Below are 16,846 nucleotides of genomic sequence, written 5' to 3'. Positions count from 1 at the left end.
AACTCGAAGAGATGTTCAAATTGGATCCTAATAGGTGGAAAAGTTTTGTCCAGAATGTCCCTGTGAAGCGTCCGTCTCTGTCGTTCACGATGCTCTCAGGAACACCCCATAGTTTCACAACATTCCTGAAAAATAACTGTGCAGTTATTTCGGCCGAACACATCTTCGGAGTTGGAATGAAGGTAGCATACTTAGAGAACCGGTCAACTATCACGAGAATCGCTTCTGTCTCTCCGACTTTAGGTAGGTGGGTGATGAAGTCGAGAGACACACTCTCCCACGGTCGTGATGGGATTGGCAGGGGTTCCAGTAAACCTGCAATTTTGTTTCGCTCGACCTTGCCTTGTTGGCAGATGAGACACGTTTTGGTATACTGCATCACGTCGTCTCTCAAACTCGGCCAGTAGTAGCCTTTCTTTAACAGGGCGTAAGTTCTCTGCCATCCAACATGGCCTGCCTACATCGTGTCGTGACATTCTCCAAGTAGGAGCTTCCTTAGGTTCCCAGAACGGGGAACATACAAACGGTTACCTTTGGTGAAGAGAAGGTCATTCTCCACCCAAAACTGTCTAGTCTTCCCTTCGTTGGCTAACTGAATTATCGCTTGGGCAGCTGGGTCATTCTGTAACTTCTCTCTGATGGCTTCACGAATGGATCCGGTGAGCTTGCTCGCTTTTAGGTGAGCTAACATGCACAGGGCCGCATGTTCGCCCTTTCTGCTAAGGGCATCTGCCGCCTGATTTGCTCGACCGGGCTTATGTTCGAACTGAAAATCGAACTCGGCAAGGTACTCTTGCCACCTAGCTTACTTGGACGATAACTTCGGTTGGTTGAAGAAGTGACAGACTGAGCTGTTGTCGGTTTTGACAACGAACTTGGCCCCTAGGAGATATTGCCTCCAGACCCTCAAGTAGTGGACTACTGCTAACATCTCTTTCTCGGAGGCGGCATACCTCCTTTCAGCATCATTCAACTTCCGACTCTCGTATGCAATGGGGTGACCGTCTTAGAGAAGCACTCCTCCCAGGGCGAAGTCTGACGCATCTGTCTCGACTTCAAACGGTCGTGTGATGTCTGCAATTCCCAACACCGGCCCCTCCATCATTGCCTTTTTCAAACTCTCAAATGCGGCGTGACATTCTGGGGTCCAGTTCCACTTCTGGTTCTTCTTCAGTAAATCCGTTAAGGGCCCGGTCTGTTTCGAGAATCCTTCCACGAATCGCCTATAGTAATTGGCTAATCCGAGGAATGAACGTAGTTCTGTGATGGACGTCGGAATTTTCCACTCTTGAATGGCTTTGACCTTTCCATCCTCCATGCCTATTCGACCACATTCTATCACATGACCCAAGAAACTGATGCGTTCTTGGGCAAACGAGCACTTTTCTCGTTTAACATACAACTGGTTCTCTTTGAGCTTCTCGAAAACAAGCTGTAAATGTACCTGGTGTTTTTCCATGGTTGGACTGTAGACGACTATATCATCTAGATAAACCACCACAAATTTGTCGAGGTATTCGTGAAACACCTGGTTCATTAAGGTACAGAAGGTGGCGGGAGCATTCGTAAGGCCGAAGGGCATGACAAGAAATTCAAAGGCTCCATACCGAGTGACGCAGGTCGTCTTCGGTTCATCTCCTTCTGCGATGCGCACCTGATAGTATCCAGATCGCAAATCCAGCTTAGAGCAGTACTTTGCCCCATGGAGTTGATTGAACAAGTCTGTGATGATGGGCAAAGGGTACTTGTTGCGGACTGTGAGTTTGTTTAATGCTCGATAGTCGATGCATAGGCGGAGACTTCCGTCTTTCTTCTTCTGAAAAAGGACTGGGGCCCCATAGGGAGCCTTAGCCGGGCGGATGAATCCAGCATTCAGTAGTTCATCAAGTTGTTTCCTCAGTTCGGCTAGCTCGGGAGGAGCCATCCGATAGGCGTTCTTGGCGGGCGGTTTTGCCCCCGGTAACAATTCAATCTCATGGTCTATCCCCCGTCTTGGAGGTAGATTTTTGGGCAGGTTGTCTGGCATTACATCGGTATACGCCTCCATGACTCGTTGGATTTCTCTAGGAACTGGCTCTTCAGAATTTCCGCTTTCCGCAACAGGAATGGCCATGAAGGTCGGCTCGTCACGGGCGAGACCTTTCTTTAGCTGGAGTGCTGATATCATCTTCACTCCGCTTGGTTGTTTGATGCTTGTTTGAGCAACTGTGGGATCGGAACCCGTTACAACCAGGCACTTAGCAAGGGGCATGGGGATGACTTTGTGTTCCAGCAGAAATTCCATCCCCAATACTACGTCGAAGTCGTCCATCCGCACTATCACAAAGTCGACCAGTCCACTCCATGTCCCTAGCTTTACTGAGACTCTTTTTGCAACTCCCATGATGGGGAGGGCAGCCGAGTTGACCGCTTTCATCTTTCCTGGGTCTTTATCCCATCGTAAGTTCAGCCGACGTGCTTCGGTTTCCGTCATGAAATTGTGGGTGGCACCAGAATCTACCATAGTGCTTCTTGCGGCTTTCTGATTGACCCATGCTTCCACATACATCAGACCACGTTCCAGGGGTTCCTTCACCTCCTCGGCTTTCTTCCTCGGCTTTCTTCGGCGTCTTCGGGAGGAGTATCTGTTTCGGGGCCTTCCGGTTCGATCGCTCGGTCGTTCGTCAGTGTGGCTTGGAAGGCCCGGAGAGCAGCTCGATTCGGACACTCGTATACTCTGTGCGGTCCCTTACAAATGAAGCAGGAGGGTCCTGCCCGATTGTTATTGTTTGGTGGGTTCGACCCTCTCCATGTATTTCCCCCTCTCTGCTGGAAGGGTCTGCGGTCTCCTCCTCCATTTCTGTCGGCTCCCCCATTTTTAGGAGACCCCGATCTAGCGGGTCTGTTTCCACTACTGGAAGAAGCTTGGGTCTTCCTTTGCTCTTGTGTCGTATCGTTGCTAAGATCGAACAGCCGTTTGGCTGTTGCGTAAGCAGTAGGGATATCTTGTACCTTCTGTTCATACAGTTTGGCCCGGGCCCATGGTTTCAAGCCCTCCACGAAGGCGAAGACCTTGTCTTTCTCGAACATATCGCGGATATCCAACATCAACCCTGAAAACTGCTTTACGTAGTCTCGAATATTCCCTGTGTGTCGTAATTCACGCAGTTTACGACGAGCAAGGATCTCTACATTCTCCGGGAAAAATTGGGATCTGAGTTCCTGCTTTAGTTTTTCCCACGTGTCGATGGTACATTTGCCCTTTTGTACATCTACGTATCTCGCTCTCCACCACAACTTCGCATCGTTAGTAAAATGCATTGTGGCTAGTGTGACTTTCGATTCCTCTGTCACTGTGCTTGTCGCCTTGAAGTACTGCTCAAGTTCGAAGATGAAGTTCTCAAGAGCTTTAGCATCTCGCGCCCCACAGAAGGGCTTGGGTTCGAGAACTTTCACCTTGTTGAACTGAATCGGTCCCCCAACTGGGGCCTGGTTTCCCACCGCTCTCATGGTGAGATTTATTTTGGTGCCTAATTCGGCCATCTCCGCCCTCATTTTGTCGATGGTGGCTTTGAAGTCGTCGGTCAGCTCACTGACCATCTGCACAATAGTCTTTTGGGAGATGTCTATTTCTTCGACACGCTCCTCCATGTGGGCGATTGAGCTCGATGAGCTTTCGCCATGCTCAAGGTTATCAGTACACTTAACCTTGTCTTCAAGGGTCTCAACCCGAAGCATTAACTCACGTATAGCAAGCCCGTCTATGCGGGCATTCACGACGTCAATTCCGTCAGCTTTGGTGGAGATCTCATCCAGCCGAAATTCCACATATCTAAGGTTGTCAGGGATTTCCCTCAAGAACAACAGCTGTTCTTCGATCTCGACGAGTCTGTCGACGTGGGACTTGCCCAACTGCTTTGTCGCGGACATGGTTACTGTTTTCCAACTCGAGGAGCCAACTAGGCTCTGATACCAACTGTCACAATCGCACTTTCACGGGACTCAGGAAGCGATTGTGCGGCACTTGCTTTCACCCTCTAGCAAGTCAGCCAATGCGGAAATGAATAGCCGGTGGCACAAAGGCTATATGTCGCAACCTCCACCCCCGTTCTCGAGAAAACGGTTTTGGAAAACAGGGTTAGAGAAAAAGGTTTTGGAAAACGTTTATAAGCATTTTGGAAGTTGTTGTAAGCTTGAATGCAAGAGAATAGATTAGCGGCAAGACAAGAATACAACGCAATGTAGGGAGGAGACTAGGTGTACCCCCTTAAGGTAGATTATAAAGCATTTTGCCTTTGGCAGGCGTGAACATGCAAAGTGGCGAGGAGTCACTCGCCACCAAAAGTACAAGGAAAACTAAATAACAAGCAAAACTAAATACATGGCATGAAAGTATGTGGAAAGAGGTTGTTATGGGCATGCGGCCACGGGCAACAGGCCCTGGACAAGCATGACCATGACACTTAGCCCCTCTTATGTAGAAATGCGCAAGAAGATGTTGACCACTTATTTATGGCTCATTCGGTTGCCGTAGTCGTTGGTCCTCCTTGCTCAAAGCCTTCAAACTTGCTTGGGTCCATCACTCTTCTGTTTGACATCCTTTTCTACAGATCCAGTTCAGACAACCTTTCCCCTATGAAAAGTTGGAACTGTGGCTCCTTGCTTTCTCGGATTTGATATAGGTTCTCTAGCTTGAATACAACAAACACACCTTTGCCAGCAAGGAAAGCCCTCCAACTAGTTGTAATCATGGTTTTAAATTCCAATGTCGAACATTTTGACGTCTCAGCTTTATGGAAATCTCGACAGAAATATTGATAAAATATCGATGTTCATGGATATTTCTTAAAAGACTATTTAAATATTAACAAATAAGCCTGTTATTATTAATATTATGCCTACATTAATGGTTTTTTTTTTTTTTTTGTATTTTGTCGATTTTATAATGATATAATAAAAATGTCAATTCACCCCCTTATATCTGTAGAACCCACAGACATATTGAAATGTCCATGAAAATTTAATATCCTAGTTGTGATATAGTATTGTCTACTATATGGCCTTGTGGGCCCTTAAATATAAATCCTTTTGTAATCGCACTGTAATTGATTATTGAACAAGTGGAGAGCCTTTATTTGACTCCATGGTCATGCTTATTAGGTACTTTTAAAGATCTTAATAGAAACAGCACATTTCTAACCAAAAACAAAAAAGGAAAAAAAGATCGGAAACAAAAGGTGAAAGCAATAGATATGAAGACTTCTGTTTATAAATTATAGGTCAGATGATAAGGTGAAAGGAGGGTCTTTTTTTTTTTTTTTTTTTTTTTTTTTTTTTTTTTTGAGAAAGGGTTTTGTGGTTGTGGGACACCAAAAATGTTTTCCTTGAGTTTTTAAATTTCTTGTTTCCAAAAAACTAAATCCCAGCTAGCATTAAACCTTTCAATCCGAGAGGAGAACCACCTCTTTTTTCATTATTTATACCAAAACTTGCCGTCATAACCTCACATCACAAGATTGTTTTGAGTGGAGACAAATGATTCATGAAAAAAGTTATACTGCATTATCTAATGACTAAGGTCATGTAGCTAGTCGGGTGTTAGCAACAAGCTGTCAATTGGTTATCTGGAGTGCAAGTTTTTTTGCCAGGTGTATTTGGATTTAGAGAAATAAGAGAACTTTGAGAGGTTTAAGGGGGAGGTGTAGTCTCTTGTCAGGTTTAATGCTTCTCTTTGGGTGTCTGTTACCAAAACTTTCGAAATTATCCTCCTAACCTTATTGTTAGGTCTAGTTTTGTTTGGCTCCTTTTTGGGCTGCCACTTTTCGTACATCCTTTTGTATTCATTTATTTTTTTCAATGAAAGCTCGACTATCCAATAAAGATAACAAAAATAAACACTGACAGTTTGTTGTTTGGTTGTTGATAGGCTAACTAACTAATGTTACCCTATAAGATGTATAGAATCTTGAGTAAGGAATTGCTCTCTCTCGATGACCCAATAACTTTTCTTGTTGATCACATTAATGACCGGTAAAAAATATATATACTAGTTCAAATACTAATAAATAAATACAGGGCCAACAAAAATGACTTGAAAGAAGTTTACTGTTGGTAACATAGACCTCTTGAAGTCCCCTAATAATGTGGGAAGAAATTGTAAAGGCAGTCACTTTCATTCACAACCCCCCTCATAGGCACAAAAGATCAAATTCCAAATTTCATTGAAGATTGGCATAAGAATAAAACTTGTAATCATCTGAACTCTGGAACGAATATAATTAGTAGAGAATGGACGTACCAAATATGTAAAAGAGTAAAAGTGCTAAACATGTAGGAACCAAGAAGCTGATAATGTCCCATACATATGTAGATGTCCAATATGAAAGTATTGAAACCTGTTAACATTATATTGTAGACAATGTTGGGGTTAAAAATTTAATAACAATGACAGAAGCAACTGAAGAGATGTCTTACCCCACTGATCATTTGCTGGTGTTTAGCTTTTGTTTCACGTTCCTGGATAGATTAAGATAATTTTATCATGCTTACATTAAAATAACTACAAGTCTATTTGAAAAGTGAGTTGCATGAGATATTTTTATTTTATTTAATCTAATCTTAAAATAAAATTGTGTACTTCCAAGCAAGATAATCATTCAATAAAATTACAAATAATTTACAACGTAATAAATAAGACCCTGTTTGTTTCAAGAGAATTTGAATGTAGGAATGGAAATAAAATTCTCTTTTATGGTGTTTACTAAAATTCTGGATAAGACCCTGTTTTTTTCAAGAGAATTTGAATGTAGGAATGGAAATAAAATTCTCTTTTATGGTGTTTACTAAAATTCTGTATTGGAATCCACTCGTGAGACCTAAATTTGAGAATCATTTCCTAAAAAGGGATGATTTCATTCCTCTCCATAAACTTCATCAATCTCCGTCTCATTCCATATTCCATGGCCCCAAGAACCTTTATTTAATTTTATACCATTGTTATTATTTAATAATATTTTATATTGATAATTATTGTTCTAATAAAATTTATATTAATCTGTTTTAATTGATGTAATTTCATTTTAATTAATTATTATTTGTTAATATCAAATAATTTGTGGAAATAAAGAATATTACAATAAAGTAAGATACTAATAAAATAATTTATAATTTATAGTTAGCTTTTGTTATTTTAACTAAAAATTATATTAGCATTTTTGATTAGCTAGAAATATGAAAGCAGTATTCTAGTAATTATGGTATATTTGATTTCTATTCCGATTGCAGAAAATTTATAGTAAACAACATCAAATTAATAACATTCTTATTTTGATTGATATTTCATTTCGAGTCTATGCAATACATTTTGGTAGATTTTTGTTATTCTAAAATTTTTATTGGAGAATGATCCATTTACAAAAGATCAGCATGGATAAACTGTTCTTATATTTTAATGATAATTTTATCATATCGTAAGAATTTTATTATTGCTATCCATTTGGAACTCTATTCACCAGAACCATTAGTAACCTATCAACTTATATTTTTGAGTTCAATGGTAGTTTAAATACCCGATTAGGAGGCCCGTGTTCAAACCTCTATAATGTCACCCATTAGTATTGATAGCCACTTGTTGGGTCGTGTACTAATTTTCAAGCCCACAAGTAGAGGAGAGTGTTAATAGTATGAGCAAAAAGATTAAATTACAGGAACCTATGGCTATTAGCCTAAACTTGGGTTCAACAATAGTTAAAAAGAAACACCGTTGAATCAATACAGCAAAGAATTTATGTCATGTTCAGAAGGGATTAATAAGAGTTTCTTACCTTTACAAGAGAGACAGCAAATGATGCAGGAATAAAACAAAATGCTATATTGACGATGACAGCAACAGCAAAAGCATCCAGATCCTACAAAATGACAAGATTCTTTTGAAGCGTACAGAAATGTATATATAGCACATAATATTAAGATCCCTTTTCGTATATAGGAGAATTTGTGGAAGAATCCGATTTAGTACGTTCCAAGTTAGTTTGCTTTTTTCTCTATAGTTTTTTTTGTTTTTTGTTTTTTTGTTTTTTTTAGCAAGATATGAACTCTTCATTCTTCATTGATAGATGAAAATGAACATAAATTTTTAAGAATACAAACTTGCGAAGGAGTGAAAGCGAGGATAAAGAAACAAAGAAACTAATAAGAATTACGAACATCCTAAGATGAACAAAGAATACTAGAAGAATAATTCACAAATAAATTAGAAAGCGAGCACCATTGAGGATACAAACTCTAGTATACGAGAAGGAAACATAGGAGCAGTAAAGCAAGAGATAGTCAACATCTTTTCTCTATTTACCAGACATGTTTTTAAGGAACTTTAAACACAATATAATTTTACTATAAGCGGAACTCCAAACAAAGATTGGAATCACTTTTGAAAGTTTAACCTGAATCATTTTGTAAAAAAAATAGAGATCTATAAATTTGAAACTCAATATAATTTTACTATTAAGCGGAACTCCAAACAAAGATTGGAATCACTTTTGAAAGTTTAACCTGAATCATTTTGTAAAAAAAATAGACATCTATAAATTTGAAACTCAATATAATTTTACTATTAAGCGGAACTCCAAACAAAGATTGGAATCACTTTTGAAAGTTTAACCTATCAATCATTTGTAAAAAAGATAGAGATCTATAAATTTGAAACTAACAATGGCGTTGTGTCAGTTCAGAGGAATCTATAGACTAAGTTATTTTAATAAGAGGAGTCTTCCAAGAACCGTAAGTATGTGAAAACGAATCATAATAGCAATGAAGCAAAAGATGGTAAATTTCTTTTCCCTATTTACCAGACATGCCCCAAATTTTTAAGGATGGCCGCATGTCAAATGAATGCCATGAAAGGAAAAAAAAAAATCTCTGACAGAAGATGATTAAGGTCGAAAGCATCTTTTGTTTAGAAGAGGAATAATTTATGGAGATGAGAGAAAACAAGTCATTTGTGTACTCCAATGATTACTTAATCTATGGGCATAACATATCTTGGAAACGCCATTTTATTTTATTTTTGTCACTAAAATCAGAGAACTTCCCATTAAGATTCTGAAAAGTAAAAGAGGGGGATTGGGCCAAACATGTCTCCACACAACACCATTTTATTCTTTTTATTTCTCGTTAAGAAACTGATAGATCCCCAATAACGAAGGGGGGGAGGGGGTAGGAAGTAAGGGGAATGGTGGTCCCTAGTTAGTTAAGAGGCAGTTGGGGTATTTTGTAAATAGGGTAAAAAACACCAACGGTAGAAGGTAGGGCTATCTTTTTGCTAGGTGTCTAGGGCTGTGTGGGAGAGGTACGAGAGCTCTCTAATCCTCCCTTGGCCCTTGTAATGTCTTCTGAATATCTACTAGAAACATATGAAAAATTTTAAATTATGATTCTGAAAGGTACACGAGGCATACACGAGGACCAAGGGATGACACAATATACTTATCTGCTAGCCTGTCATCCTTGACTGGAACCTAGTATAACAAAGTTCATACACACAAAATGCTGCCATACTCATATTCATAGAAAGAAATGACATACATGACGTTGCAAGTGCTGGCTTTTTGTCATGGGGAGAGGATGATTTCGTGTTTGAATGCTCATATTCTGGTCACCCGTAGCAAGCCTCAGAACTGCAGCATTGACCAAATTGATAAAGGTCGGAGCAGAATGTTGACAAGAACAGTTGTGCAGTACAGTGTATCCTAAACTGCCGTCACTGTTCTGATCATCCATTACAATTGCTCCATACCTGAAAAGCAGAAGCAGCGATCATAAATGGGTGCAATTTTCAATCCTTATTAATTCAAGGTACTGCTTTCTAGGGATCATGTGCACAAACAAAGGCACATGTTACAATATGTCCTATATTTTTTTTTTTTTGACAAAATACAAATGTTCAAGGGATAAACTCCCAAAAGGGAGTGAAAGAAAGCAAAGTGAAGAAAAGAAAAAAAAAGAAAAAGAAATCGAGCATCCAATCTTCATCTCCAACCTCTTTTATTCTGACATAATGCTATGACTATGAGCTTTGGATAATAATCCTCTGCATTCCAGCCCATAGTCATAGATTTCCAGCTCAAAGATTGTTGCAAGAACCCATTCCAAAGCTCATAGTCAACATCAAAATACTAGAGAAGTGCGGGCCAAACACCTACAAAATACAGCTACCTTCTGACTACAACATCAGCCCAATCTTTAATGTGGCGGATGTTTACCCCTATCAAGCACCAAATACCTTCACACTTGCAAAGTAACCGGAGGACGAGTTTGATTTTTAGGTTGAGGGAATCTGATGTAGCCTTTAGTTGTATTTTTAATAGCCAGTAATCTTATTGGTTGGTTAGTTTGTTAATTAGTTGTTTGTTTTAAAGGCCATTCGGTTAGGCTGGCTTATTTCCCTTACCCAAGACTCCTTTAGTATAAATAAGAGTCCTTTTCTCTTTGTAAGGTTGAACATTCTCTTCTCAAATAATATCCCGTCCTTTGGTTACACCACAGACTTCGTAAGCACTTTCATTATCCACTGCTTCCTCTACTTAAGGAAAGGGGATACATGTGTTGAGCATTTCTTTGGTGTTTTAAAGATTATCCTCTTTCAAGCCTGCATTTAATTCTCCAGTTTTTCTTGTGTCTCCATTTCTGATTGGTCTATCGATTCTCCTTTGAGTTGCTCGAAGGACGACATTGTTTCAGCTCTCAAGTTGAGTATTTGTGAAGAAAAAATATGTCTATATTGCTTTTATCTCGAAAAGAAGATTCAGATTCTTAAAGATTTCTTGAAGAATTGAAGGTATTAGAGTTTGCTTTACATGATTCTCCTTCTTCGGATTCTTCTTTGTCCAAGTATATTTTGAAGGCCCACGGTGCTTCAACATTTCTCTTTAAAGTTCTTTGGTTTCTCCCATGGTGGTTCTTGGCTCGTTTTGCTTCTTGAAGATGTTTTTATGTCTTTAATCACTCTTGTTCAATTGGGTTGTTTTTTCCCTTTTTGAAAAAACTCAAATCTCAAGAAGTTACATGCATACAAGGGAATCCTAAAATAAAGAAGGTAAAATGACAATAAAAGATAATATAAAGGGCTAATAAAATTTACTATAATACATAAACATACCAATATAAACCCTATAACATATGTAGTAATAAATAGTAGTTAAAAAAAAAAGTAAAAATTTGCATAGGAAAGGTTAAGAGTACTCGACTCATTGTGGCTTAGGAAGTGGCTAACACATTTGAAAGACCAGATAACGTCATGGTAAACTCGTAACGGCTCACATGTTAAAAATTCAATATGGGGAAATAGTCATGAAATTAAATTTAATGCTGTTTGGAGTCAAAATTATGTTTGGATAAAATGATTGGGCCATGAAATTCTAAGCATCATCAAACTTATTTCAAATATTATCTTTAAACTTTAAAAAAAAAAAAAGCAGTTGATATAACTCAACTAAAAAAAAACAGTTCTGTTCCGAGGCCTAATCTCCAAATAAATTCCAACGATAATTTTAAGTTATCATGTTAGCAGAACCCACAACATATCAAACCTTATCAGCCATGAAGCAGCTTGAACCAAAGCCCCTTAACAAAAATATCAAAGAAACAAATGATCTAAAATTGTAGTATTGAGTAATAGAGAAATAGAGAAGTTACTAGTGTCAATCTTGAGTAAGGAGAAATAAACTCATTAAACGAAGATCAACACAATCAAGGTTAATCCAAAAGCGACATTAAAAAAATGCAGACTTAAACAAACTGAAAAATATGTGTCAGCAGACCTTGATTGGTAGGATTCATTGAAGCTAGACATTAGATATTCGCTCATGGATAATAGAATTGGCCCCAGTGTTTCCCCTGCTGCTTCTATTGCGTTGGACAATGCTTTTTCAGCATCAGGGAACTTATAAGCACTAGGTTTATATTCTTGAATCCAACCACCTTCAATGTAATGTGCAACCTGTGCAACCAAATGCCAATTAAGTAGTTTTCACAAATGCCATAAAATGAAGCTTAACCCCAGGAGTATCCAGTGCTGTCTAAGAAGAAAACCTTATACACACACCAAAATGAAAGGACAAAGGTTTAAAGGATAATTGATAACCTGCTTGGAAATAGGCCAGTGCAGATCAAAAGGAATTGGACCACCACCACCACCACCGATTAATTGTGGATTAAATTCTGAAGTTGTCAGAGTTACTGATAGCTGGTCTGGATGTGGCTTGAGCTTAAGAAAGAGAAGACCAACAAACAAGAACACAGCAGGAATCAAAAGTTGAAATACAAGTGTCCTGCGGTCTCTACGAGCAGTTATGGCCCTCTTAATAAATAATGCTTTAGAATGTTGCCAAAACTTTGATCTCCATATTATGTCACAGCCACAGCATTGTACACTCAGAAAGTTCATAATACTGAAAACTGTAGAAAATATCAAGCCAAACGCTCTCTTTACTACAACAGCCAAGAACTCAGACTTTTCAGATTTCCCAAAATGCTGAGACGGAGAGAATTTGCTTGGCATGTGTTGAACAGAAATGTCAGAAACCACAGAACTAGCAAGGACATAGCTTTCTTTAAGCTCACTGGGTGCAATGTCAAAATCACATCCAGCAACTCTTAGGAATACTTCCTCAAGAGTGGTAACAGATATACCGTAACTTTCAATTCCAAGATGGTCTTTTTCATCACCAGCACTAGTACCGGAAGAACAATTCATTTCAGAATTAGAAACCGATCTTCGCATGTAATTTTCAATTTCCCTAAACATGCTCTCAAATGAAGAAGAGGATGTTATAGGAAGCTTAAAGGAGATCTCAGTTCCAACCTGAAAAGTAAAGTAAACATTCATATTGAAGGAAAATCCAACAGGGTAAAAAAAGTCAAAATTGCTTTATTATGAAACTATGAACTTCAGAAAAAAGTCTGTGCCCATCAATTTTCCTTCTTACCAACTTTATCAGTGCATTCAACACAAATAGTCACAAATTTGAACACAATATATTGCTCTCTATGGCCAAGGAATAATAAACACAAACATAATACACCAACCGTTGAAGTATGGTCTCCGGATGGAGGGTTGCCAAAACCTCATGCACAAAAATATTAAGAAAAAGAAGGGAAGAGGATAGAGGTAAAAACACACTTGTGTGTAAGAAAACAAACTCAGCAAATAAGAATCAAAGAAGCAGGCTTAAAGAGTACCAAGTTTACAGATGGACTGCCAAAACCTTATTTTCAACATTTTTTTGCATGTGTCACTCCCTAGGTGAGAAGGGAAAACATTGAATAGTGTTTGCAATATCTTTGTTCTTCAAACATAGTCAACCAGAAAGGCATTTGTAGCCTCGAGACGTAACTGTCACTATAGCTCATGTAAAAGCTTTGATTGTGAACACTTAAGATGTTCTTCAAGCAACAGCAAGTTGTGGGTGATCACAAAAAATAAGCTAATGGTGAATCTACATCCTTGTTAATAATTGAATGGAAAGAAATGAATAACAGGTGAATTGACTACCTCACTCACGCATACTGCTGATGGAATATGACGATAGATGATATCTGCAGCAACAGAGACAGTAGGTGCAGACTGAAAGGAGGCATTGTGACAAGAAATAAGAGCCAAAGATTACAAAATATTGAGACCATCATTCAGTAAGATCACAAAGAGAAATCAAAAGTAGGAGAAAACCTTTACCTTCACTAAAGTAAGAGTATAACCAACTCCGTACTGATGCTTTAAGAAAAGAGAACTGTCAAAAAAAAAAGGGAAATAAAATGCATAAAATATAAATTAATAAATAGTTGTGAAAATTTTGACAAGTCAATAATTGATTCCACCCAGACCTTAATAATTTATAGTTGGACTCTTTCTTATATGAAAAGCACAATTGTTATATATTTTATAAGGAAAGAGTAGAAGATAACTATAAAGGAAGGAAGGATGGAGAATATGATACTATTTATTTCATATTTAATTTAACTAGAATATCTTGGCTACTTAAGACCATTTGCTTAAATGGGCGGATAACATACATAGTGATCCTGCAGCCTGTCAATGATAAGAAAATAATTCTTGCTTACTTGCAAAAGGATGGATAAAAGGCCAGTATAAATAGCAAATACAGGAAAAAAACAAAAAAAAGGAAGAAAAAACTGTACTACCAGAGGTTATACCTTCCACAACATTTCAGAGATCCATTAGCCATAATTGCTATCCGATCTCCCAGTTCATCAGCTTCATCCATTGAGTGTGTTGTCAGCAATATGATCCTACCCTTTTTTATCTTTTTAATTAATTGCCACGTCAAGCGCATTGAGTATGGATCCATTCCACTAGTAGGCTCATCAAGAACAATAACCTGTAACACTAAAATATTAAACACGTAGGAATTATTGAGAACGTAGCTTAGCTTTATTTGACCACCTTGCTGTTCCCTATCAACGCAATTCCTAGGGACAGTTTCCTTTTCATGCCACCAGAAAGAGCCTTCACAGGAGTGTTAATTTTATCGGCCAGGCCAACCTGCCATAAGGATAGAAATAATTGCACACTTGAACTTACAAACTGTAGTAACCCCCAGTGGACCAAGAATACATAGAGGAAAAAGGCTGAATATTTTGAGCATCAACAGTAGGAAAGATTTGCAGTGTACATTAAGAGACAACAAAAATAATATCTCACTAGTAAATGTGTTGAGATACTCATAAGTGAATTAAATTTACCCAACCCATTAGCTTAAGCTTTTGGGTTGAGTGGTGATTTGTTCATCTTTAACATAGTATCAGAGTGGGAGGTCTGTGTTCGAACCCCTGTGTTGTTGTTGTTTCCTCCCCATTTATTATAATTTCCATTTGTTGGGTCTTGTTACAATTTTACAAGCCCACAAGTGAGGGGGAGTGTTGAGATACTCATAAATGAATTAAATTTACCCAACTGCTTAAGTTTTTGGGTTGAGTGGTGGTTTGTTCATCTTTAACAAAATGAATTCATCATCTGATCTTTATTTATCCTCTTATATATTATGATAAATGAAAAGAAGAAAAATATCAGGCCTCTAGATTCAATAATGAGTTAAAATTCTACAAACACAAAAAGCTGGTCTTCTTTTATGAAAGAGGTGGGTTTAGCCTCGTGTCTTCCCAGAACATTCGATGAGTGGCTTCTTGAGGTGTTTCAAGGTTGGCAGATTAAAGGAAAAATTGGAACTTTTATGGAGTAGTGCAGCTAGAGCCCCTTTTTGGTGTTTGTCGCAAGAGAAAAATATTCGTATCTTCAACAATCAAATTCACTCCTTTGAGATTTTTTGTAATAGTGTTCAAATTACTGCTTCTAAGTGGTGTTTAAACGACCAAAATTTTTTTTGTAATTCTAGTTTATCTATGATCAATAGAGATTGAAAAGCTGTACTTATGTAGCTCTTTTGGAAAGAGGATTTCTCATCCTTTTGTCCTTAGGATGTTCTCCCACAGTTCCATATATTCTTTTGTTTCTTGCAAAGAAAAAAAAAAGAAAAAAAAGAAAAAAAAGAAAAGCTTGAGATTTTTGTAGCTAATAAAGGAGAATGGTATGGAGAGGAGACTCAATCCTCTAGTTTTGATTAATGAAATATTAATTTTAAATTTTAAAAGAAAAAAAGAAAAGAAAAAAGGATAGTAAGGCCTGGTGTCCTTCCTATAAGATATTGTACTTGTCAATCCAGAAAAGGATTACTAATCCTTAACTTTTTGAGGAATCCTTCATCAGTGGTTGATAGTAATTTCAAATGTAAGATAATTATAATTTTACAAGTCAAGTCATCATAGTTCTTAAAAATAATTCAAAAATAATTCTGGAAACAAAAGTAGAAAACTGTTTTGAGAACAATCTCTTAAACAAGCATAAGAATGTTCCTTCTTTTTTATGCTAACTTTTCAAAGTTTATAGAAGTTACCATGTATATCAAACTGATTATATCAACAATGCATAATTTAAGAACGTATCAAAACAGTTTATATTCTCAACTACGATAGGAAAAATAGTAGCAGAATTTACTGGTCAAATCTTGCACAAAAATTCCATAGTCGTTTTCATCAAAGGCAACAAAACTAGAGAACATGTATGCTATTCCGATAGAAGCCTGTTCAAGCACACTTAAGTTCTTACTTCATTCACCATATCAACAACAGTCCTCTCCAGAAAGTCTTCTTTCACTCCTTTCAATGTAGCAAATATTTCCAAATGTTCTCGTACCTGGATGAAGTAATGAAATGAGGGGCAACCAACAAAACTAATATAATACCAATTATCAAACTAAATCGTCAGGGTGAGACAAGACAACTAAAACTTGGAACCCTATCAAAGATATAATAGCATTAATTAGGGAAATACAGATTGAAAACTAGTTGTACATGCACAGAGACCGTGATACATGTATAGACATGATGTAATATTAGTCTCCAAGATATTAATAACTGGTTAATTGGAATGTTATGTAAGTTCTAACCAGTTATATTCCTAGCCGTTAGATGAATATTGGGTTAGCTGGCCACTTCGGTAGAGATAAGACACTAGAACTTCTTTCCTGTAAAACTTTTTGGCCTTGGCTCAGAGAGGATGTATTCAAATTTGTTAAATGATGTTTTACTTCTACACCTCTAAAGGATAACCTCTACCCATACCTCAATTTTGTCAAACATCTAAAAGTACATTCAAGACCTGCTAAAGAAGACCGGTAAATTTTTGGTGCAGCAATCTAGTCCAATACCGAAGTGAAGAGGTTATTGCAATTGACAAAGGTATGAATCAAAGACTTGTCGGGAAGTTTCCGTCAATGTCAAGAAAATAATTCTTTCT

At 37.7% G+C, this 16,846-nt stretch overlaps 1 protein-coding gene across 11 annotated transcripts in view; it reads right to left on the bottom strand.

The window, feature by feature from the left end:
• Positions 1 to 16,846, bottom strand: part of ABCA1 (ATP-binding cassette A1) — a 101,010-nt gene that overhangs the window by 18,345 nt on the left and 65,819 nt on the right. For 9 of the 11 annotated variants that reach the window (XM_088125163.1, XM_088124926.1, XM_088124979.1 and 6 more), the window contains 11 exons: positions 16,157 to 16,243; positions 14,435 to 14,536; positions 14,188 to 14,372; positions 13,709 to 13,763; positions 13,529 to 13,600; positions 12,119 to 12,838; positions 11,796 to 11,974; positions 9,562 to 9,772; positions 7,803 to 7,886; positions 6,454 to 6,495; positions 6,278 to 6,374 (listed from right to left, as the gene is read on the bottom strand). In XM_088125163.1, coding sequence (XP_087981289.1) covers positions 6,278 to 6,374; positions 6,454 to 6,495; positions 7,803 to 7,886; positions 9,562 to 9,772; positions 11,796 to 11,974; positions 12,119 to 12,838; positions 13,529 to 13,600; positions 13,709 to 13,763; positions 14,188 to 14,372; positions 14,435 to 14,536; positions 16,157 to 16,243 — 1,834 coding nt within the window. The remainder of the gene's footprint in view (positions 1 to 6,277; positions 6,375 to 6,453; positions 6,496 to 7,802; positions 7,887 to 9,561; positions 9,773 to 11,795; positions 11,975 to 12,118; positions 12,839 to 13,528; positions 13,601 to 13,708; positions 13,764 to 14,187; positions 14,373 to 14,434; positions 14,537 to 16,156; positions 16,244 to 16,846) is intronic. The other 2 variants (XM_022296536.2, XM_022296537.2) reach the window with 1 other exon arrangement.

This window comes from Momordica charantia, assembly GCF_013281855.1.
Source record: "Momordica charantia cultivar OHB3-1 chromosome 1 unlocalized genomic scaffold, Mcharantia_2.0 BLBB01000001.1, whole genome shotgun sequence".
Taxonomy (NCBI): domain Eukaryota; kingdom Viridiplantae; phylum Streptophyta; class Magnoliopsida; order Cucurbitales; family Cucurbitaceae; genus Momordica; species Momordica charantia.
The sequence above is the reverse complement of the archived record's forward strand: the minus strand, read 5'-3'. Positions and strand labels throughout refer to the sequence as shown.